At 38.3% G+C, this 25,087-nt stretch overlaps 1 protein-coding gene across 1 annotated transcript in view; it reads right to left on the bottom strand.

Annotated features, from left to right (window-relative positions):
• LOC140232062 (NADPH:adrenodoxin oxidoreductase, mitochondrial-like) overlaps positions 1-25,087 on the bottom strand; it is a 147,793-nt gene that overhangs the window by 61,014 nt on the left and 61,692 nt on the right. Inside the window, exons 9-10 of the mRNA XM_072312214.1 lie at positions 13,524-13,695; positions 12,542-12,712 (exon numbers count right to left, since the gene is read on the bottom strand). Coding sequence (XP_072168315.1) covers positions 12,542-12,712; positions 13,524-13,695 — 343 coding nt within the window. The remainder of the gene's footprint in view (positions 1-12,541; positions 12,713-13,523; positions 13,696-25,087) is intronic.

The following is a 25,087-nucleotide window of genomic DNA, read 5'->3' on the forward strand; positions in this document are numbered from 1 at the left end:
AAGAAAATAAAATTAGTGGTTGCTGGTGCATTAGACAGGTGGCTGGTATGTTCAGATTCTTCACACAGCTTCTAATATACCACATGGGGCATTTTAGCAAGTGGAGACAAATGGTTGTTACAGACAGGTATTGGCTGTACTACAAATTGTACCTCTGGATCTTGAAAACATGGTATTGAGAGTAGCATAAATTTGTCCCTCCTAAGCAATGTGAACATCTTTGTATCAACCTACCCCTAAAATGATTCCTGCCAAACTATGGAGATCTAATAATGAGTGCAATTTGAAGAAAATATGAGAATAATAATTACATCGTGTAGATCATTGGGCCCACACCAAATGATTGTGCCTCATACACATTGTATGTGCCCATCAGGGCACAACTGGCACTGTGTCACAACTGTAATGCACATATTGTAATGCCACCTCCGGGCTAAGGCAAGATAATTGCCACTGACATGTCATACAGATCACACTGTAATAAAACCACTCTGCAACTGTATCTGAAAGTGTCCACATGTATCGGGGGGGGGGGGGGTGCCCACGCCCTTTGTTATTTTACCCTGGAAGTGGCAGCAGAAAAATGCGGTTTAGTCTTCTTCTTTTTTTAATATGTGGCCCGCTACAACAAAAGGATCCAAAAGTCGGGGGAGGTCGATTTTTGGAAAAATGACATGATATTATTCCCTTACTCTTCTACTTTAATTTCATATATAACACAACTCATAGAAGTATACTTGATTGCGTAGATATCAGTGATTTTTTGAGAGCATGGCAAGTGGTTCTACGAAATCAGCATTTCAAGAAAACCACCTTCAAAGCTTTCCTTCCAACACTATCGTGATCAAGGGGAGGTAAGACAGTTTTTACCTCTTGACAATAGAAGGTATGCTCCTAGCAATCTCTCTGATGTTCATTCTGCTGCACCAGCGGTCTACGAATGACCAATCAGTAACCAGGATGCCATGTTCTGACCAATAAGATCACTCCCACGTTGCTAGGGGCGGAGTCTATCTCTGGTGCTAAATCTAAATCTTCAGACATGTTTCTGTTCCATTGAAAGTAGGAAATTCATGGCCCAGGAAAATGCTAATTTCTTGTCTTTCCTTTGATCATTTAGCTTCAAAATTTCAGCAGACGATAGATGATACATTAGACTACAAAAGTACACCAAAAACAGAAATTCTATGGTCTTAACCGATTTTGGTGATCTGACTTCAAACTCAACTTTCTCGGCTCAGCTGTCAGGGAATTTCAGATCCTTTTGTCGTGGCAGGTCACATATGCTTGTCCGGCAATCAGCCATTGAAGTGGACCAAAGCCCCCTCCCCCCTTTTTTTTTCGCTTGTAAGCTGATTGAACCTAAAAATGGTGCCAGCAATATAAACTGGGCCCCACTTTTAAAAACACAGCACTGGCCCTGTTTAGGGTGATGTAAAGGATAGTGCATTCTTTTGCTTCTGTTGATTAATAATGACGGTGCACGCAACAAATACCCAGATTTAGAGGTATTGTTAACCATTGGGAGCTATTATTTCAAAAAAAAAAAGTAATAATGTTCGAGTTATCATAGTTGATGCATATGTGTAAGTCAGTTGTATCACAAAACATCCTACCATATAAAAATTTTGCGATAAAACTTAAAATATCAGCTTTTCCCCATTATTAGTCTAGTTTTATCATACCTGTTCTTCACGTTTTGTATATTCAACAATGCTTAACATTGATTATACTCATAATTTGGCATTTTTACATTTTGTTGTTTCTATCCCTATCTCACATTTTCAAAGTATTTTGTAGCACTAAAGCTGGGTTTTTGCTTCATCTGCAAATGGTAAATGATACCTTTAGAATATACTCAGAGTCAGATAAAATGTCCCTAATTTCAGTAGTAATGGAGTAAAACATTGAGATATATGCGAGCAGTGTACACTCTTAAAACACACAAAATCAATACGGGAATATGTGTCATGTAAACAAAACAACCCCCCCCCCCCAAAAAAAAAGGTTATGTAGATACTGATGTATCACTAAAATGCATTATGTACTTTCTGCTACACAGATAAGGGGGAAGATGTAATGTACATATTATATCGCCATCTACTGACCGAGGCAAGACAATTACCACTGATGTGTCATACGGATCATAATGAAATAAAACCACTATGCGACTCTATCTGAAAGTGTCCACACTTGCCTCTTTTGCTTGTCACAAACTTTACGACAACCATTCCATTGCAACTGATTGACAAATTGCCCTACATCAACGTAAATAAGCACTGAATAGATCAGTGTTTTAGTAGTAGCCATTATAAAAAAAAAAAATCATGGGCGTAGGTACTCGAGCAGGATTCGAACCTATGATTTCCTGGTCTCCGGACATGCATTATCTACACTAAACCACCTAACTTCTGCTCAAAGGCAAGTGTTGGTTCTAATCCTTATAGCATGCAGCGGGTACTGTGTAATTATTCAAATTCATTAATTCTACCGTCGAGATGTTTTCATTGCAACTGACTGACATATTGCCCTAATATGTTGATGTAGGGCAATTTGTCAATCAGTTGCAATGAAAAACATCTTGACGGAAGAATTTCATGAATTTGAATAACCATTCCATTGTTGCAAATAATCTAAAATGTGACACACAGTCATATTGTGTTTTGACAGGCATCACTTCTCTGTGGATCATACTACAATGACACAGTGCAAGAACATCAGGCTTTGGGATTTAGTCGTCAAGTCCTACATGTACACAATATCCTTTATGAGCTATGTTCATTGTAAGCCTGTAAGCTGCCACTACAGTCATTTGGGGACCCGAAATACACTGTATGTGTTCATGATAAATGCAGATATTAGGACACTGTGTATTGCTTTTGGGAGACATTTCTATTTCCAGACATTTCAAACAACAGACTGGAACTTTCTGTATTCCAGGAGATAGGATTAGTGATGATTTTGATGAATAATGTGCAGTAAGAGAAAACAATACCTTTTTGCACGAAGAATCAGAAAGAAAACAGAATGGTAGAATAACTTATTTGACTCCTGTTATTCATAAAGTATGTGAATACATCAGTTTGCATAGTATCTTATTTGCTCCTGTCCTCTTCTTGTTATTCTCCTTGTGTAATTCATGCTTGGGAGCATGTACTGCTACACACAGTCCCCTAGCGGCATCCATGTCACACAAAGGCCAGCACTGCCCAGCTACAGTTTGTTGCCCTGCTCACCACTGTGGTTGCTTGGTGCAGTGAGTAGTTGAACATATGACAGTATATGTGACCCGCTACAACAAAATGGTCCTAAAGTCGCGCACGGTCGAAGCCGTGAAAATCGAGTTTGAAGTTAGAGCATCAAAACTGGTCAAAACTTACGATTTTCTGAATTTGACATATTATTAGAGTCTGACATGTCTTCTATCATCTGTCGAAATTTTGAAGCAAAATGATGAAAGGAAAGACCAAAAAATAGCGTTTTTCTGGGCCATGTTTTTTTGGCGTTTCAACGAAGCAGAACCTGGTTCGAACATTTGGATTGAGCGCCACACATAGGCTCCGCCCCTAACAACGACCAGAGTGATCTCATTGGTCAGTTTGCTGCTTGCTGCTAACCGAAGCGTGAAGCTCGCACATTGCCCAGTCGACTGGTGCGTGCGGGTTGCGCTATGCCTAGCCGCTTCTCCTGACATCCTGGTCACTGATTGGTCGGTGAGGAGACCGCCGACGCTGTGTTTGAATGAGCAATTCTGGGGTTGCTAGGGCTTAACTTCTATTGTCCGGAGGTGAATACTGACTTGCGTGTCTCTTGATTGTGATTGCGTCGCAAGGAGAACTTTTAGGGCGCTTTTCTCGAAATAGTGATTTCCCAGACGTCTTGACATGCTCTCTTTTAAACATCGATTTCTCCGCAGCCGATTGTTTTTATAAGACGTGTTATATATCAATTTAAAGCAGAAAGAGTAGGGCATTGTGTCATGTAATTTTCAAATAATCGACCTCGCCCGACTTTAGGATCATTTTGTTGTAGCGGGTCACATATAGCCTGGTTAGTGTCACTGGCATTTTAAAAATGCCAGCTGCTGGCAATGCCTGTGCTGCGCTGAAGAGTTGTTATTATTTCTGCCCCACTATAGCCTGTTCACACAGTCAAGCTATCGATGGTGAGAGGTACTCTATCTCCACGTTAAAATCCAGAAGTCCAAAACACTGCATGCAATGACCCTTCTTTCAGGTATACCTAGAATTAGGGCGCAGGTGTTCATCTACGGAAAGTAATACAGCACTCACAGGAGTTAAGCCTAACCACAGCTTGTCACAAGATTGCTTGTGGCTAGGACCATAGCACCAACTCTAAAGTTTATAGCTACAATGTGAACCATGATTGGCGACTTTCGTTCATACGGTAGTTAGAGGCCCCTGGGGTGATGTTATCATTGAAGTACTGTACCTACATTGTATCTACACATTAAGTTAAAGTTATGGCAGTGCTGTGTGAACTTTTAACTTTTAGCTGGCAACTCTTTTAAAAACATTTCTGCCATATCTGTCATAGCATGAACATTATTGCTAGACTCAGTAGTAGTTGCCTGCTCAGGCTACCATGATGTGACTTCCATCATGGACTCCCTAAGATCGAAAATAATTCTTAATGGGCCTGGGTCACTGGGCCACTATCACTGTTGAGCTACAGTGTATCTTTAAAAAAATGCACGAATGTTTATCTTGTCTCTGGCTGTTCCCAACTTTTGGTGCCTGCCAGTACAAAATGATTATGTCCTAATGAGCAAAACAGAAGGAAAATATACAAATAATCCTACACCAAACATACAGTCTCAAACATTATTTCGTGGTGCAAGGATATAATTGGAAAGCAAGAATAACAACCACATAGTCAAGAATATTGAGGGGAAATGAATACCGTTTCTGATATTTCATCATAAAACTCAAGTGATATTCTAGAAAATCAAGTTTAACATAAAACATATTTGCAAGTCTGCTGCATCCCACTTGCTCACATACAACACAACAGCAAGGAATTTTGAGCATATAAGTAATTGCATTGCAAATGTCATAGTGCTTTCTACGTAATTGCACATGATCTGAGGGCGCAAAATTTCCTCAATTAAGTTGAGTACCTGATCAAGAGGTGCTAATCACTCTATTACATAGCATGTGTTCGTTCCAATTCTACTAAATTAACAAGAGTACCCCATTATGTGGTGACCACTCTACATGTAACATGCATGTCATACATTGAATGCAGGTAGCTTTGCTCTGCCATTCATCAAGTGAAGTGCAGTGCAGATCACACAATAAGCTATTGGTCTCATCAGGGCCAAATTTCATAAATAGTTGCTATGACAGCAACTCTTGCTGGAGTGGCAAATGCTATGGTAATGACATGGTCATGTTAATGACAAGAATCCAGCTTCTTGATTGGCTGTTGCTACAAGAAGTTCACTATTCTAGCAAGACTTGCTATCTCATCTTTTATGAAATTGGGCACTGATTCACCGAATTCCTGATCAAAGCCTGTGTGAACACTTAAAATGTTTCTTTGCAAAATAGGCTAAACTAAAGACCATTATTAAACATTTTAAAGTATGGTAATCATCAGATGGAGCAAAAAAAAAAAACCCTTTCCAGTGATAGCTCACATGTAACACATTGAGGAATATTCTTGAAGTTATGACTATTAATATCCCATATTTTCTTGGTTTTTCAGCAGCTCTAAATGCAAATATCTCAACTGAACAAGAATGGAGTTAGTTCATTTTGCCATATGATATGTGTAAAACTCTTCACATGTCAAACCCACCATGCTACAGTTCATAGACACTATGATTAAATTTGTTAGCCAGCATTTTGTACAAATATGATTTATTTCAGATATAATACATAATTGATCGTGTTTGCCTACATCCTTTCATTGACACAGGAGTAAGCTGAATATGATTCATAGATTGAAAAGATAATATTTGACACTTTTTTGTATCCATCATAAAAAAAAAAGAATGGAAGAGACATACATTCTGAAATTAGTGTTTCACAAAATTTGGGATTTGAGCAGCTCTTAACCCGGTGAAGACTAGTCCTGAATATACTCGGGCAGGTGTCTATAGGAAATGTGTGTTATAGCAAAATCAGCCCTTCCTCAACAGGTTAACTTTTGTATCTTCTTCTTTTTTTAAAGTGATTATTCATATAGATTTGCAAAATTGCTGTATAATATATACAACTATGCTTTGGAATTGAATGAGATTTGATCTTCATGCATGGGTGCTAAGGAAGCAATGAATGCTTGTAATATAAACAAGCAACCACAGGACCAACAGCTGAAAGACCTCTCTGAAGGACTACTAGTACTGGCCCACAGCAAAATCATACTCAATCCATTATGTTGTGGTTAAGCAAAAGCCTAGATCTTGTTATGAGGTCTCATGAATGATTTGTGCATTACAGGTCTCCAGATAATTAGGACGGATGATGCAGAGCATTTTTTTACCTTATCAAGCAGAACATTCCATTACACTGAAAGGATGCCGAACACACATACGTGTAGCACATCCATCAGATGTTCAGGTCACCCAGCAGCCCTCACAGATAATCCTATTTTTCTCAAACCATGGCTTTACGAAAAGGACCTCAGAGGGGTTACATATGAGAGAAGAGTCATTATTTGAATGATGATACGAGTGAAAAAAATACTCAAAAGATGATTTTGTAAAATGCATGGTGCCTGGAGGTGAATAAAAAAAAAAAATGTTCAAATCATGTAGATTTTCATGCGTACGACTAAACCTCTTAAACATGATTTGGGAAGTGGAGCTTACGTGACCTTCAAACAACTTGAGCCAATAAACTGTGCACAACACGAGCATATAATAGTTTGTACCGCGGATTGATGCATAGCTGGCTCTACACTCCTGAGCTCGAACTTTTGATTGATATGACACGAACGATTAGGCTGACATGAGCTTCCCAATGAAAATTCACATTAAAATCATGGTTTCCCAGGTACAGTAGCTTGTGTGTGGTCAGATCATTCTAGTACGAATTACAACCATCAGTCTTATCTTCATTCCAATAATGGTTTTCCTCTTGTGTGTAACCACTCAAAACTTGAAGAAATGCACCCATTTTTGTTCCAGGATAAGAGGATAAGTCAGTGATAGGTTTAATGCTATACCAAGAGTAGGAAGGTTGGTTTCCAGGTTTATTTATCACTTTGCTCCCTACCCCTAGGCTTGACAGGTACCTGCGGGTAAACTTGTTGTCATGATTGTGTGTAGTATTCAAGTGCACATAATGGTTCAAAAATGAGTGCAATGAAATATCTTGATCAAGTACTTGCTGTTCTGTGTATGAAGATGAAGTGTCAAGCAGTAGATTGAGGTGAATGGTTTACCTGTGTATGTGGTGTGTGCTCAGCATGATTTGGGAATGCCAAGCTCTCGATCTGAAGCTATGGTTAAAGTGTTGACATGCAGTGTTAAAGATGGGAGATCAAATGCAGATAGTGCATGTCAAACTAAAGATTTGAATGCTGATGAAATATACCACATAGAACAACAACACCAACAAAGAACATAGTAACTCAACCACTCTTCAGGAAACTCAGAATCAAGAATATCATAACATAGCACAACTAGAAATGTTGCTATGGTGACTGGTATGCCTCTGCCATATTGCATGGTTCTCCAAATAAGTCAGAGATAGTAGTTACGTTCAGACGGCAGGCCCTAACCTCGAGGTTAGGAAACCTCGAGGTTTAGCTCTTGCCCCCTAACTACGACGTGTGTCCACACGACGAATCTTAACCTCGAGGTTAAGCTTCTGCCCCCCCCCCGTAACTACGAGTGGGTCCCACTCGATGTTAAAACCACAAAACCGGAAGTTTCAGCCCACACTGCTAACAAGGTGTCTATTTATTCTTTAGTTCAACCCTGTCAGACTCGCTTACAGGTACTCTTTTTCTCTGTCATGGTATGCAGAGATAGCACTGCACTGGTGACTTTATGCCTTTATAAAGATATTCGTCGAAAACATTTTTTTTTTTTTTTTTTTTTTTTTTTTAGCGTCGGAGAAAAATATAGAATACAGTAGCGAGTTCGACGTGTTCAGTTTCAGAGATCAAGCGCATGGGAAGAAAAGATGATGTTGTTGTGTCGTGCGTCATAGGTTTTTCACGTGTAGTGTATTTGTGGTGTACGTTTGGGAGGTTGACCCAGAAGCAGAGGGAAATTGTGGGGGCTGGAGTTTACGGCGAGGTCACTCTTAACTTCGAGTTCGTTGTTTTTTGTGTCCACACGGTGCTTAACTACGAGTGGGGACCCCCCGCGGCTCGTGGTTAGAGCGCTAACCATAAGATTTCTCGTGGCTCGAAACATCGAGCAAACCTCGAGGTTTGCTAACTACGAGTGCGTCTTCACGGTCCCTAACTACAAGCTCTAACCTCGAAGTTTCCTAACTTCGAGGTTAAGGGCTCCCGTCTGAACGTAACTAGTATGTCTTGACAATGCGAGATAACAGTTTCACATAACTGGCAATAAAATAACATGTTTGTCACAAATGTGTGGAGTGTTTACTTTCCTTGAACTAAGTTTCATTTGGATGGATGACTAAATTATTTAAGAGAACAAGTATTAAGGGATTTGAGCATTTTCACTTGACCTTTGACCTTTGCCTTTTGATCCCATGGCCCACAATTCTTCAAATAATTACTAACTGGTAACATCCATTTTCACGACACTACTTTGAGCTTTTTTTTTTTTCAAAATATGGGAAAAATTGTGACATTTGATCAAAATCTTTTCCTACAGAATCACTGTGCAGTAATGAATGTATATACCTTGGTCTATTAAGTTTATGCACTGAGTAATCTCTAAAGTGTGGAGAAAAAAGTGTAATTTAAGCATTGTATAGTAGAATTTTAGCATTTTAACCTGACCTTTGACCCTTGACCTTTGACCTTATGACCCCAAAGTCCCACAAGAGTCATTGTCAGGCAGACCATGCACACTAAATTTCATGATACAGTACCTCAAGCCATTTCGAAGATATGGAGAACACAAAAGCGAAATTTTAGCATTTTCCCCTGAACTTTCTTTGACCTCAGACCCAAAACTTTCTCAGATAATTTTTATCTGGTAAGACATATATATACTAAGGTTCAAGAAAATATCCTCAGGCATTGCATGGATACGGAGGATGTAATGAAATTTTGCGAATTTAACATTAACCTCTGACCCCAGGCTCCCCAGAAAGTCCCAAGAGAATCACTGACAGGCAGTACATACTGTCCACTGTGTATATGAAGTGAGTTTAATAAAGATTCCTTGAGTCATTTCCGAGATACATGGTGTATGGAGAAAAGAGTGAAATTTTAGCATTTTCAATTGACCTTTGACTCCATAGCCCCAAAATCTTCATCAGGCAGTACAGTATACACTAAGTTTTCCGAAATACCTTTAGTCACTGCATGGGGGGAATAGTGAAATTTTGAAGATTTGATCTTGACCTTTGACCATGAGCATGTGCACCCAGAGTTGATAGGTACAACTTCATCCACTCATACATACATACATACATACATGTATGCCAAGTTTTATTGGGATACCTCAAGTGGTTTTTAAGTTACGCTGTCCACAAAATTGATTATGGATGGATGGACGGATGGAAGGACGGACAGAAGGACGGACAACCTGAAAACATAATGCCTCTGGCGACACTTTGTGGTGGCAGTATAAAAAACTGGGATCCCCCAACTCAGGCTGACAACACACCCACACACTCATCACATGAACTTACCGCAAGACTTTTTTTTTTATGGGGGTGGGATGGGGGGGGGATGGGGGGGGGGGAGAGGGGTTTTTTCAGCTTTCTTTTCAGTAGTAGAAATAAGGGTTTGTGAGATACTAATTGCAGGTACAGTGCTCACCTGTTGATCGGGAATCGCTTTAGTAGAAACCCCACTTAAGTGCAACACAACCTGATGCAACAAAATTTTCATGTGTTATTTCCATTGCTTAATCGGAACCACGAACCACTTTATCGACACAAATCTTGCTGAAACACTTGCATTGTCCATATATTAATGTCTAAAAATAATAAGTAAATCCTCAGAAAAAATTGCAGGGATTTAATTTCCTTACCAGAAGGATTATGTTCTCACCAGTTCCCGATAGATTATGTCAACTGCAGTCTAAACATTTGCCACTAGATAGTGAGACGTAGCGCTGAGGCAGTCTTATCGAGCGTCATCTTATCGTGCATCGTCAGCTTCTATTCATGCACTTGCACTGTACCACCCCTTCAGTGTAATACGGAGTCACCTTCCCTGAGTGCGGTCTATACTCTCCCTGTTCATGCATATGCATGCATGCAGTGTGTGTGTTTGTGTGTGACAGCATAACAGGGGGCATGAATATGAGAAAAATGCGATGGTGTGATTGTCGCAATCAGTGTCGTCGTAATTTGCACGTTGTTAACATGTGTGTGGCTCAGTTACGGTGAACAGAAGTTTCTGTTCGATAAAGGAAACATTATCTTTTACAGACAGAAAAAAGATGACTGTTGATCATAAAATAAACTAAAACACTGTGAAAGTGGAATTTTTCGTGGTGTTGAAATTTTCGCGCATTTCGTACAATCAAAAACTAGCGCGAAAATAAAATAATGAATAATAAGGACTTGCTCTAATGAGTCAAATATGTGCCTTAACATGAAGCCAAAATTGCCAAACAGGCATTCATGCATTCATACTACATATAAAGATTGCAGAAGGTACAGTGTATACTCTTTGGTATGGGAGTACTGATTTCACATAATACCTACATGTCACTTAGAAACATCAGACACACATACAACACATACAACACACACTCCCACACACACCCACAACAAACACACACATACGGACACACACGTACACACCAAACCAATTTTTTTCAAATTCCAACACACACACACACACACACACTTTTTTGTTTTTCAATTTAAACACGCACACACACACACACACACAATGCGTATGTGTGTGTTTGTTGTGAGTGTGTGTGTTTGTTGTGGGTGTGTGTGGGAGTGTGTGTTGTATGTGTTGTATGTGTGTCTGATGTTTCTAAGTGACATATATTATGTGAAATCAGTGCTCCCATACCAAAGAGTATACACTGTACCTTCTGCAATCTTTATAGTATGAATGCATGAATGCCTGTTTGCCAATTTTGGTTTCATGTTAAGGCACATATTTGACACATTAGAGCAAGTCCTTTTTTTCATCAAAACATGTATACAGTGTTTGGAATGTATCTCTCTTATAAAATCCGGAGGCATATGGAAAAATATTGATTTTCCTTAAAATTAAAATGATTTTTCCAACCCAACCCCATCTTCAAAGCTGTACTTTACGTGTATTACTATAGGCACTTCCAGGTTCAGGCTTCTGGGAGTCGACCTCTTTGCTAATGGCAGCGGGTCATTCAATTGGCCCCGCTTCTATATGTGAGCGCGCGCTCTATTACAACTTCTTTGTTACAGGCCCACACAGTCGTCCACTGTATGCGGGTCTGCTTCTAAGCACCCCTTTCCCAGGGCCCCATCCATGAAATCTACAAGCGCGCACGCAAATTCCTTCTACCACTGTGTTAGCCTGGCCAGGTGGCTGGCATGCTTGTTGGGTGTCAGACTGTCAGTTTCCCTCTATCTACCATCAGGCTTTTTTTCTCTCATTCTTCATCTTACAGGAGACACCTGCATGGCTGCTGAGCAAGTGGTTTGTTGTTTAATCATGGCAGTGTTTTTGTTTTTGTTTTCTCTCTCTCTCTCTCTCTCTCTCTGTCATTCATGGGATCAGGCCAGGGCAAGGGATATCAAAAGAAAGAAGTCTGCTCAGGCCAAGTTGTCTCTTGCACCATACCATCAAATTATCATTCCAATCGCTAATATTTTTATTTTTATTTTTTTTTTTAGTCCAGAAGACAGGTTGCACCTTATACACAGGTGTGTCATATACACGGAACTTACGGTATGTCTTTTCAACTCTAAAAAAAGGGTTATTTCACGGATCAAATGAATACAGAATTCCGATAATGCATTTGCCAAAATTATGAGACTGCCGTGTCTTTTCTTATCACCATTTTGTGTCTGCTAGTCGTAGCATGCATGTATTTGTTGCTGTGGTTATCGTCTGGTTTGTGCATGGTTTAATGTAATGCTCACCTACTGGGCTTCATGCTGTGTGGTTTGCACTGGCCAATATCAGCCATCGCTTAGGTGGGAGCACCGCTTAAATGGGAGAACAACTTGTCTCCTGACCCCTCCCGATTAAGCGGTGAGCACTGTATTATGATGTCTGCATATGATATCTACAATGTATGCACAAAATAATGAGTTATGAAGAAAAACAGCCACTTGTCAATTTACTTGTCTTCAGAATACAGCTGAATATTTGGCTGATCAAGAAAGATCAGGCAATCTGTGTAATAACTGTGTCGTCTCTGAGCTGTTTAAGGATTAAAATGAGTGTACAGTCTCACCTCGTTTGGAGAGAATGGAGAGGATTTTTTCCTGGCCATTGGTCTTTGTAGTGTCTATCCCTCCTGAACTAAAGTCCTCCAGCATACACTTAGCAGTCTCTACACTGTCAGAGAGGGTTGAGAGGAGGGCACCCCTCGGCCCTCGCTTGACCCATCCACTGCAGTATAGACCTGCATATGCGAGAAGAAAGAAAATGTCATATAGAAAAAGAAAAGAAAAAAAATAGGGCAATTTTGTTTAGGCAAGTGCTGGATATAGCTGTTGAAATGTGTGACCCAGTTATAGCGATTAAGTGACTTAATATGCTCGAGAATTATGATGGGAAATGATGGATAAATTGAAAAATCAAAACAGAAAAAAGCCCCCTGAAGAATGACTCATTTATACAACAGAGTTATGAAGTAACTGTTTTTTGATAAGTACATTACGTCACATTAACTGCTCCTGTTTTATGCAGTAATATGTATTTATTTCAAGCAACACTGTAATAGAAGAAATTACAGTATGGGTGAAGAAAAGAAATCACACTTTTTTTACAAAGGCAGTGGCAGAGCGAGAGAAAAAAAAAATCAAAAAATTGACCCTACCAGAGACTCCAACCCAAAGCACCTTCTGATCTGGAGATTCTCCCGCCTGAAACCCCGAGCAAACGGGAGACTCGAACTTGATGTGTGCGAAGCGTGAAGTTCCTAGGGTTCTAGATGCTCTCTTCTTATTTTTTTAACATACGATAGAAATAAGTAAGAAATCCCTTCCAACGGGAGACAAACAGCCAGGGCGGGAGAAATTAGATCTCAAACAGGAGAACGGGAGATTTTGCAAAAATGGGTTTTCGGCGGGAGATCTCCCGTCGAAAACGGGAGAATTGGAGTCTCTGCCCTACTACTGTATTCCATCCCTTAGCCTTGAACAGCCATCTACGCTTTCCTCTACCCTTCCTTTTCCCCTGAGCATATCACCACTGATGAGACTCTTGATCACCTTGAATGCCCGCTACCCTGCCCTGCTCATTCTTAATGACGCTCTGCTCGTGATCAAATGGGATGAAGTCATCAACATGGATGCTCTTGTAGCCAATGCTGCGTAGGACCAGTCCACAAGGAATGATATCTGTCTCTCCTGTCGGAACAAGACTCTCCTTCCCATCAACGTCCTGTGTAGATGAGTCACCACAAATTCAAATCATCATTACTTTAACCTCCAAATCAGAAAGTGCATGTTGGATATTGATTCTAGTTTCATTTCAATGTCTGTATATATCCACCATATATTATGCTGGAGGGATACTGTTCATATCTTGACCTGGATGAAAATCCACTCTTTCGCTAACCTTTAAAGTGATTACCACTTGCCTAAAAATTCTGCATCTAAGGCACTGGATTTGACAATACATCACATTAATTTGGAATATACCTATTCAATGCTTCATACTGGAGTTAGGTTCCTAATGATGACAGAAGTACAATATCTTCTAAAAAAATTATCACAGTATGTCTCAAATACTGGAGATCGTTATTAGAGGTATACTGACAATTAACAAAATACAAAGACAGTAAAACTAGTATAAGAGAAGGATGACACTCTATCACTGTGCAAAGGATTGCTGCAGTGTTTATTTAGTTTGATAAAATGATTCATGAAAAATTCATGATTAATGACTGATAGCGAATACCTTTCTGTTTAGCTTCTCTTTAGATAAGTAAAAAATGGTCTTGTATTTATACCTTCTACTTGATATTAACACATTCATTACATAATTGTAAAGAGGGAGTGAAATTGTGATTATATGCACACACAAGCTACATTGTTCACAAAATCTTTCTTTTAGTCTGCCACATGTATAAAGAGCTGTTCATAGCATTCACATGTGAAACACATACGTACATGTATCATCTTTAACTGTGCAAAAATCATGCAATAGCCATTTGCCACGTTCCTACAAAATAGGGGAAAATGATAGACATCGGTATTGCCACTTTGTAATTCCCAATATATCACAATGTTCTCCCATTTTGCAGCTTCTAAAACCACTACACCCACACAATCAATTGACCTACTTGGCAGCAAAAGGCAGTGGACTAGTTTTGACAGGAATTAAAGTTGCAGTATGAAAACCTTACCCCCTGGATAATGCAAGAGATACTGCCCTAAACAAAGCCTTTAGAGACAAATGTATTATCTGATCAGTTCATGTGTGCAAATAAGCATTTTGATGGAGAGAAGAAAAAAAAAACAGTCAAGTGGAACACTGAATTTACAATGAGGGTTGCAGAGTTGGGCATTGTCTAGCTGGGTGAAGAAGACTACGGCAGCATCTTAAACTTGTTTTGTTCACAGCAAACATAAAGAAGCTTGATTTGTTTCATCTCTGATCATCACTTTACAAATTTGGTCTCAATTATTGTTTTGCATCATCTCTTTTACTGTGTATTGCATGTCACTACGCTAATTTGGATTTTTTTCTCTGATGTTTCATGCACATTTTGATACCTTATCTGTGTATGTCTGACCCATGATGTGGTGTCAGATTATAAATACTGATCACAAGTCAAGCAAAATGATAAAATTCTTCATTCGCCTGTGCATTAGCCTGTAGCAAGACGAAGCTTACTCCAAGTAAATACCACTTCAGATTACTGTTATGATGTCACTAATTTTTATGTTGTGAATGCAGTTTCAATTTGGTAAAATAATATTATATCAAAATAAAGACAAAGAAATGCAAAAGAATAGAAAAGACACTTGTTTTAGATATTTATCCATTTGAAATTAGCTTGTTTTGCACATGACACAAGTTATTTGAACATTCATGCAAAGTAAATACAACACTGACGTTATAGCCACATCAACAATATAGAGCAAAAGTTAACAGAATTGTAAAGCATTTGCATAATATATCATAGAACAATTAATAGATAATAAACAAGAATACTGAAAAAATAGAACTATCATTGAGTGTGATTGATATCCCCACCTTAACCTGAGAGTTACCTGTAGCTCAATCTACAATATTTTGGATGCTTTCCACAGAAAAATGCTGTTAGCATGGAAACACATTGTTCAACATTGTAATGAGATGTGTTTCGAACATCTACAAATTTGGTCAAACCTTCAAAATCTGAAGGAGTTGGCAAAGTCGACATTTTTTGTATGATTTTTTTTTTTCAGAAAATGCTGTTACCATCTGATGGCAATACATTGACACTCTAGAAAGATGAAGTTTGCATATCAACACATTATGGAAGTCAAATGTGCAAAATTTCAAGTCAAACGCTGAAACAGAGGGAGTTCAGCTCAATCCACAATATTTCTGTATGCTTTTTATAGAAAAATGTTGTGACCAAGGCAGCATATCATATTGGTTAAATGCGCCAAATTTCAAGTGAAATGCTCAAATACTGGGGGAGTTAGCTAAATCCACAATATTTTTGTGATTTTTATTAAGGAATGTTGTTATCATGGCAACACACTGTTTGACAACAATGAAAGATAAAGTCTGCACATCAAGAAACTATAGCGGTCACTTGTGCCAAAACTTTAAGTCAAATGCTAAAAAACTAAAGGGAGTTAGCTCAATTCATAATGATATTTTTGCATATTTGGGTATTTCACAGAAAAATAATGTTACCATAGCAATGCACTGTTCAACATTGCTGGAAAATGTATTGTGCTTATCCAAAATCAATAGAGGTCGCATGTGCCAAATCTCACTTCAAAGGCTGAAAAACTGAGGGAGTTGGCTAAATTAACTGGTAATTAGTATTATTATCATTATTAGAATGTTACCATGGCAAAATATTGTTACACAATGAAGAAAGATGATGTTTGCACATCGACATGTACATGATACAGCAGTCACATGTGCCAAACCTCAAGACAAATGTTCAAAAACTGAGGAGAGTAAAGGTCAGTCCACATACATTTATTTTATTTTTGTACCATTTGTATACAAATGCTGAGCGATTGCTATGGCAACAGATATATTGACACACACAAAAAAGTGACTTGCATGGTACTTAGCCATCACATATCCCAAGTTCCAACCGAAATGCTCAAAAACTGAGAGCAGCTTGATCCACCAAAATTTGTATGATTTGTTAAAACACTGCTGTTGTCATGGCAACAGATTTCTTACCACTCACTAAAACAGGTGTCTTGCAGAACTACATATTACAATCATCACATATGCTGAAATTCAGCTGAATTGCTTTAAAACAGAGTACTTCAATCCACAATATTTTGTATGATTTTTATGAAAATTTGCTGTTACTATGGCAATGCATTACTCAATGCTGATGAAATACATGGAGGTGTCTTGCACATCTGCCTATCATAGTGGTCACACAAAAAAAAAAAAAAAAATGGGGGAGTAGTTTGATCCACAAGATTTTGCGAGTGACAGACCAACTGACTGACCGCTCGGCCACCCGACTCGAGTGATTCCTATACCTCTATGCACTATGTGTGGGTGGGGGTATAAAAATCATGATTTCATTTTATTCTTCTACTATTCTATAAAAATGCCAATTTAATGATAAGATGAAGGACAAAGCGATGGGGACAACTCCAGAACATAATGCCTCTGGCACCTTTTGGGGCAGATCGAGGCTTGATAATACACATGTACAGCACATTTTTCACCTGCACACAGCACTGAATCTTTTCAATAAAAGTAGGCATTACTATGAATTTAACTTAACATTGAATCAAATTAAAAATGCTGTTTCTATTGCAGATTGTACAATAATGTAGGGCAAATACTTTTAGAGATTGCAAAATACAGGGCATGTGGCATTACACACAATGACAAGAGTCATGTCTGTGTGCTTGAATGCAAGGTGGCACACATGGAAGTCATTACTTTGTTCACAGGCATACAGGTAAATGGCAGCCAAAAAAGGAAGAGAATGAATTAAATTGATGCAGCAATTGTCTCCATAGTGAGAAACTACTATAACAAATTGCTGTCAATCCAGTACCAAGTGCTGACCTTCTACAATACGTAGCTTTGCAAACGAACACCAACATGCACATGTTATCAGGAGTAGACCTTCTGCAAACACTCACTCATGTAATGCTTTAACATCAGCTCTACCTGTGGTTACTTTGGAAAGGGGTTAAAGCTTGCAAAGTAATATATAAAATTCTATGATAGAAGAAAAACCAAAGACAAGTTTGATATTTCCATTATCATTATTGCAAGCAAAAATCTTATAGATCTTGTGACTTTAAATACACTATCATTCTTTTTCAAGTAGAAAAATAAAGTTACATTCTGATAGCCATGCAACTCTTGGAAAAAAACAATTGCCTGCAACTAAATGAAAACCTTGTAGGTACACGATTTTACAAAATAAAAAAAAAAACAAGGACAACAAAAGCACACGACTTTTTTTCTCCAGCTTTATTGCTTGATGTACGTGAATCCATTGAATTGACTTCTTATCTCTTTTCAGGGCCGTGGAGGCAAGACATCTCCTACCCCACTCCATCTGCGAAAATTCCATCTCAGGCATAATTTCCCCAGGGGTAGTTTCGGAAACATTCATTGCTATTTATTCCAGGTCATTAAACTCATGAGGGATACTGAGAATATGAGAGAAGAGTACAGAACAGACAGCATGACAAACAGACAGACCGTGAGATGAAGACAGAAAGAAAGAAAGAGAAAGAGAGAGAGAGAGAGAGAGAGAGAGAATGAAAGTAAGAAGAAATTAAACAAAACAGCATGAGACAGAAAAAAAAATATAACGAGAGAAAAAATGAGGCCTTGTGTTCCCATTTTACTTCCATGGTCACAATGATTATTTCTGAGGGAAAAAATCCATCTGTTCCTCTCAATATGAAGATAATGAAATTTCTTAACTTTTGTTCAAGTATGTTTTGCTGTGCACTAAAAGACAACTTAAGTATCCCTTCTATGCGATGGAAGTGTATACCCCCATTTTTTTTTTTTTTTTTTTTTTTTTTTTGCATTTTCGGAATTACAAACCTTAGTTCATTCTCAAGTTTTGATGAACCTTAATTCATTTTTGGATTAACTAACCCTACTTCATTTTTGGATGAACAAATCTTCAAAATAACATACCTTATTTCATTTCCAGAATTACAAACTATAAGTTATCACCTGTTTGCCACACATTAGACACCCCAAAAATTATGACATTTGACCCTATAAATGCTGGGAAACTGGGAGCAGCATTATCAGAAACAAAAGTCATCTAAATTTCACCATTCTATGATGCAGGCCCATGTATAAGTTTTGAAAAGACATTCATACATGGCTAGACATCAGGTGTGCAATTTATCATTCAGGCAAGAGTCTCTTGAAATAAAGTCACAACAGAGATGTTGATATTATTATTATTATCATTATTATTATTATTATTATTATTATTACTATTATTATTATTATTATTATTATTATTATTATTATTATTTTTATTATTATTATTATTATTATTATTATTATTATTATTATTATTATTATTATTATTATTATTATTATTATCATCATCATCATTTTCATTTTTCAGAATTAAAATTTTTTGTCATTTCAACATAAAATACAAGGAGAGAATCATACTACATGATAAGCAGAATGTGATGATTCCAGGCTGATTGCCAGGGTGCTTTGATCTCTTCTTGCTGAAGATTTTGCTAATTCACTGTTCTACTGAGTATCTCCTTATGTAGAAAGAAGTATCCAGACTCCAGCAGAATTCTGCAGCTTGCTCTTTAATACTAAAAAAACAAAAAACAAAAAAAAGACAAAAAAAAAACAAAACAAAACACTAAGACCATACACAGTGTATATTGTCAGTTTTTTAGGTCTCTTCAATTCCTCTCAGTAGACAAACGAATCTCCTTCAAAAAATCAGATCATACTATCTAAAGAGTATCTTCTTTTTTTTTCCAGATCGATGCACTTAGAAACATCAGTATTAAGCGCTATATAAATGTTATTCATTATCATTATCATTATGATCCTTCTTTCCCTGATTACCAGATATACAGTACACATTACAGTGTGAGCAAACCTATCACACTGTACAAACCAATCCAATACCTATAGATGTTCTCCAGCAGATTCAGATGCACCATATTTCAAATCAAAAGTCAAACACTCATGGGCTATCAAGCATTTTCTAATATAAGTAAAACTAGAGATGTTGCTATGAAAACTGGTATGCCTCCCCCATACTGCATGGTTTTCCCCAATAGAGTACCGTATGTCTTGGCAATGTGAGATGATAGTTTCACATACTAACTGCCAAAAATTGAAATGATATGTTTGTCACAAATGTGTTGAGTGTTCACTTTCTTTGAACTACAAATATTTGTGAGTTCGAGCATTTTCACTTGACCTTTGACCCTTGCCCTTTGACCCTAGGTCTAAAATTCTTCAAATAGTCACTAACTGGTAACATCCATTTTCATAACAATGGTTCAAGCTATCTTCAAAATATGGGGGAAAATTGTAACAATTCAACATTTTCACTTCACATTTGACCGTATGGTCCAAATCTTTCCCTACAGAATACATGTACATATAGATTACCTAATTTAAGTCTATGCATTGAGTAATCTCCAAGGTATAGAGAAAAAATATAATTTCAGCATTACATAGAATTCTAGCATCTACACCTGACCTTTGACTGGACCCAAAATTCCCAAGAGAATTAGTGTCAGGAAGTTTATGCATATCATACTAAATTCCATGAACAAGATACCTTGAGCCATTTTCAAGATATGGAGAAAATACTGAAATTTTAGCAATTCCACTTGACCTTTGACCTTATGGCCAAAAACTTTCCCTGGAAAATCTTCATCTGGTAATACATGTACGCACTACAGGCACTGCATCGAAATGGGGAAAATAGTGAAATTTTAAGAATTTGAAATGGACCTTTGATGCTGAGCATATGTGTACCCAAAAGTTGATACTGCGTTGCCATATCAAATTTAAATCTTAGCAAAGGTACAGATACAATGTACATGTACACTTTAAACTACTGTAAGGCCAGCAATGTTCACATATGCATTTCAATTTCGTGAATTTTACAAGAGCCAAAATATGTGAAATTAAAATGCTCACAAAAGTTCTTGCCTGCACTGTATGCACTGAATGATGGTAACAATTCAGAAAAATTTCATGCTGAGAAAAAGGCTGTTGGCTCCCATTCACACAAATTTCATGTCCCAAAAATATCTTACTTTACAGTACAACAAGTGAAGATTTTACAAGAACCACCTCTGTACAGAATTTAAATAAAATCTGTCAAGAAATGTAGTCGGTGGAATGCAGGCAAGGAGACCCTAAAAAATCAATCATTTTGTGCACAAAATTACATGAAACAAGTGAAAATGCTACCACTAAAAGTTACAAGTGGTTAAAGTCTTTAAATACTTCTGCATTCACACTGGCCATTAAAGCCGCGACTGATGCGAGGCGGTGTTCCCCCAGGATCCAGGAATTCCGTAAAGAGGGGGCGTGTTTACAAAATTAAAGGGGGGTGCATGCACCCCTCCCCCATTTTCTTTCTTTTTCTTTCTTTTGTTTCAACAAAAAAAAAGGGGGGGGGGGCATGCACCTGGTGAGGTCCTCCCCGGATCGCCACTGGGTATTCCGCACAAGTTGTGCTAACTGCAGAGTCGTATGAAAATGTAAATGCAGTACAAGACACTTCCATATTGAATTTGAATAAAAAAAAAATCCAAGAAATATAGCCCACAGGCCATGCAAAAGACACCAGGATGACTCAAAATATGACATCTGACCCTGCAAAAAGTACATTTAGCACACTGGAAGGCAGGGGGTTGGCATCTCCAAACACAACAAGGTGTCTCAGTTTTACCCTGAATTAAATGCACCTCCATATCGTCGCTGGGGTGACAAGACCTTGTATCTGAAATTTTGGTGAAAATTACTTTTTTGGATTAATGGTCAAGTAATGGGTTAAGTGATGTCCTGGCCAAATCCCAAACACTGTCTTACTCCAAAAATGAAGCCACCACGGCATGTCAAAGGAAAGGCTTTCCCTTTCGCTATAGTGCTTTGGCCACCATGTTTTTTGGCTCTCCTGAACATTTGACATTTTGTAGATACGAGGTCTTGTCGCCCCAGCGACGATATGATTTTTGTAGGAATTTGATCTAGAATTAAGTGCGACAGAGTGCATGCAAGAAATATCCACTGTAACATACTGACTGTTTCTGACCCTGTAAAAGGAAGAACACTGGGGCAGCATCACCAACAATTTTAAGGGTTCAGATTCAACTATAATTAATCTCTGCACAAAGATTGAACGAAATCCATCAAGAAGAGTGGCTAGTAGAGTGTATTCAGGAGACCCTAAAAAATCAACCGTTTTATGTATGATGATGAAACAAGCAAGAGCACTACCACAAAGTTATAGGCAGTTAGATTTCTTAATGATACAGTTGAACCTCTTGTATCCGGACAAGTCGGAACCGGGGCTCATCCGGATAAGGGATTTGGCCGGATACGGGAGACTCAATGCTTTCTACATGTACATATACATACACATGTACTGATGTAGCCCATTGTAGTACCACATGTAGTAATGTGTATACTGCAACCTTTTCATTGTTACATTTGGGGATGTTTGGGGATGTTGAAATGTCTGGAGGTAAGCAATTTGGAAGGAAATTTGATGTAATGTATGTTAATCATGTTGGAAGTAATATGTAATTCATGTGTGTTTGGGTAGGAGTTGTCAAGGAGTTGGGAATCCCCCTTTCCTCCCGTAATTATTTTAAAAAAATCACGGCGAGATTGCGTCCGTATAATAGAGAGATCCGGATAAAGGGAGGCCGGATAAGAGAGGTTCAACTGTACAATAAAATGCAAAAAAATAAAATACAATAGTTACATTGGTGCTCTAGTACAAACAATTTGTGACCCGCAACAACGGTTTCAGGCAAAAGTCGCAAGAGCAAATTCCCTCCTAGGCGGGGTACAAAGATTTTGACCATTATTTTTGTTGATTTGGGGTTTTTTCAGAAATTGAATCTTTGATATGTTTTGTACATCTACACTAAATTTCACAGCATAACACTAAGTTTTTCCTACGGAAAATGGAATTTCAAATACCCTATGTTGGATCGCACTCGTCAGTTTCGATCTTCTTTCGAATGCTGCGACACAACACCCAGCTTTCGGCGATACGCCTCGCAGCGTGTCGGAAATGTTTTGTCCACGCATGCATGCTCCATTGTTGTTGCTACAATAGATATCAGTACGCTCAGTCTTTAGTGTATGCTCTTCGTTTGGCTTTCTATCCGAGCTTTTCTACCACAATGTTCGACAACGGAAGTGAAACAAAAAAGTGAACAGCAACATTAGGCAGCACCAACTTAACATGAAAAATGATACGATAGGGAACATGGTTTAAGCGTATCAGAGTGACAAATCGCCACACAAATCGTGCAACATACCATCGGAAACTGACGTTTTAATTGTGCTTGTAATAAATATGACAGCAGGTTGACTCAAAAAGATAGCAGAAGAGAGAAAAGGAGTGGTCATAAATGACCAGTATTCAAATAATACATTGTAGCAAACGTCAAAATTGCACCAAACTAAGTAAAGTCGTGTTTGTTTGTTTGTTCGTTTGTTTGCTTGCTTGTCTACCGCACAATGCAACACATTCACGGCTTGAAAAAAAAACCAACAACAACAGGAAGCGTCACCCTTCTCATGTTTCTGCCTTCGAAAGGGTCCCAATGACGAAATTTACAAGACAAATCAACTGCTATGAAAACGTGATTTGTAAAGATGTGCAAAGTGCCACCTACTCCCGTGACGTATACACACAGGCATAGCGTGTGGATGCCATTGAGTAATACGTGCACCATACACATCTGTATGCAACAAGCAGCTTGTAATTATCGTATCCACCATCTTGACAGACGTACTGGTAAACAAACCCGAGCGAAACTCATTGTGCATTCGGCTCCATGCACTGAGTTCCGAGGAAGGTGCCCGGGAAATTTGACTCTCTCAGTGAGCCAATCAGAAGCCGCTATGGTTGCTAGAGGCGGAGCTTAATTTCAATTGGCACCATTGTACAGATGCATTCTCACCTCGCATCGCCGCTGGGCATTGTCTTTGAGCATGAGGGGAATCTTCAAAGCCCGTTTTCTCGCAATTTTGTCAGGCTAACAAATCAAAAAGTGTGTTATATTTCGCTTTATATGACCACTTACAGTACCGGAGAATACAAGTGTTTTATATCAATGTAAAGCTTAGGAAATGGGCAAAGTGATTTAATGAAAAAATGAATTTTCAAAATTCCTGACTTTTGCCTGAAACCGTTGTCGCCGGTCACATTTAGTTGTTTCACAGCAACTTACATCAGATAGCATGTTTATTATAGCAAAACTGCTACATATACATACTATATGCTCAATTTCTCTTAAATTGTATGTGAACGTGCATCACAAAACCAAAAAAAGTCGCACCCTTTGAGTTTATGTGAGAAACTCAAAAAGGTGAAATGGGTCAACCGAGTCAATCTTGAGCTTTTCATATTTTCTGAAAGAGCTATCCTTCTTCTACATTTTTCTTTAGTTTGAGATCATAACATGAATGGGAAAGTGTGTTTTCAGCAGTTTTTCTACAACCCATTTTTCTTGGGGGGGGGGGAGAGTAGAATAATCAGGTATGTCTTAGAGGCCACTTTCCATTTCTCAAAATCCTTTGCACACTCTTCACTTTCAAGTCTAATAACTTTTGAAAGGATAACGCTACTGCTTTGAAAGTTGGCATTAATCATGGACAGTATGTTTTGATAGAACATGCTCAATTTCAGCTTAATCTGATAATCCCTTTATTGTTGTTACTCAGCTGGTTTACATCCTGTGCTTTGTCCCTTTCATCACGCAGCTAGCACGGTTTGGTAAAGATTATGCACTTGAATAGACCCTGTACTTCAGAGCCTCTTTTCTCAGTTCACACTTTTCTAGAGTGTGTGCTTTCTTTCCAGTATTTAAATAGGTTAGGGGAGTCCATTTTAATTGATTTATACATCATTTTAAAGCTTATATTTTTTCTTTCAGAATCTGCCCTTAACTAAATATCCATATCCGGCGACTTTTTGTTGGTTTTGTGATGCAGGGTCACATATTGACCGAAAGATCGGTCTGTATCTGGTCATCGGGGAAATGTTCCACGGAGACTGCATCTGGCTTCACGGATCCCCTCCTTATACAGACCGAAGGCAATGATGCTGGCTCTTGTGGGGATGCGCTGCCAGCGGTCGCGCACAGATCAAACGTTACGATAAACCAAATTTCAGACAGCTTTTTTACATTCAAACAAGTTTGACATGACATGGCACATTATGCAGCAATATTTGGGGTAACTTTCTCACATTGTGCAATCGAAATACTCACATTAACTAGGTTATATCGCAGAAATTTGTATCCATATCGCAACATCGCCATTCGCTAGCTGCAAGTCGCCATTTTGAATCCGTTAGCCAATCACACGCGAGGTACTTGTTTTAATAAAAAACATG

Source organism: Diadema setosum, chromosome 8, assembly GCF_964275005.1.
Source record: "Diadema setosum chromosome 8, eeDiaSeto1, whole genome shotgun sequence".
Taxonomy (NCBI): Eukaryota; Metazoa; Echinodermata; class Echinoidea; order Diadematoida; family Diadematidae; genus Diadema; species Diadema setosum.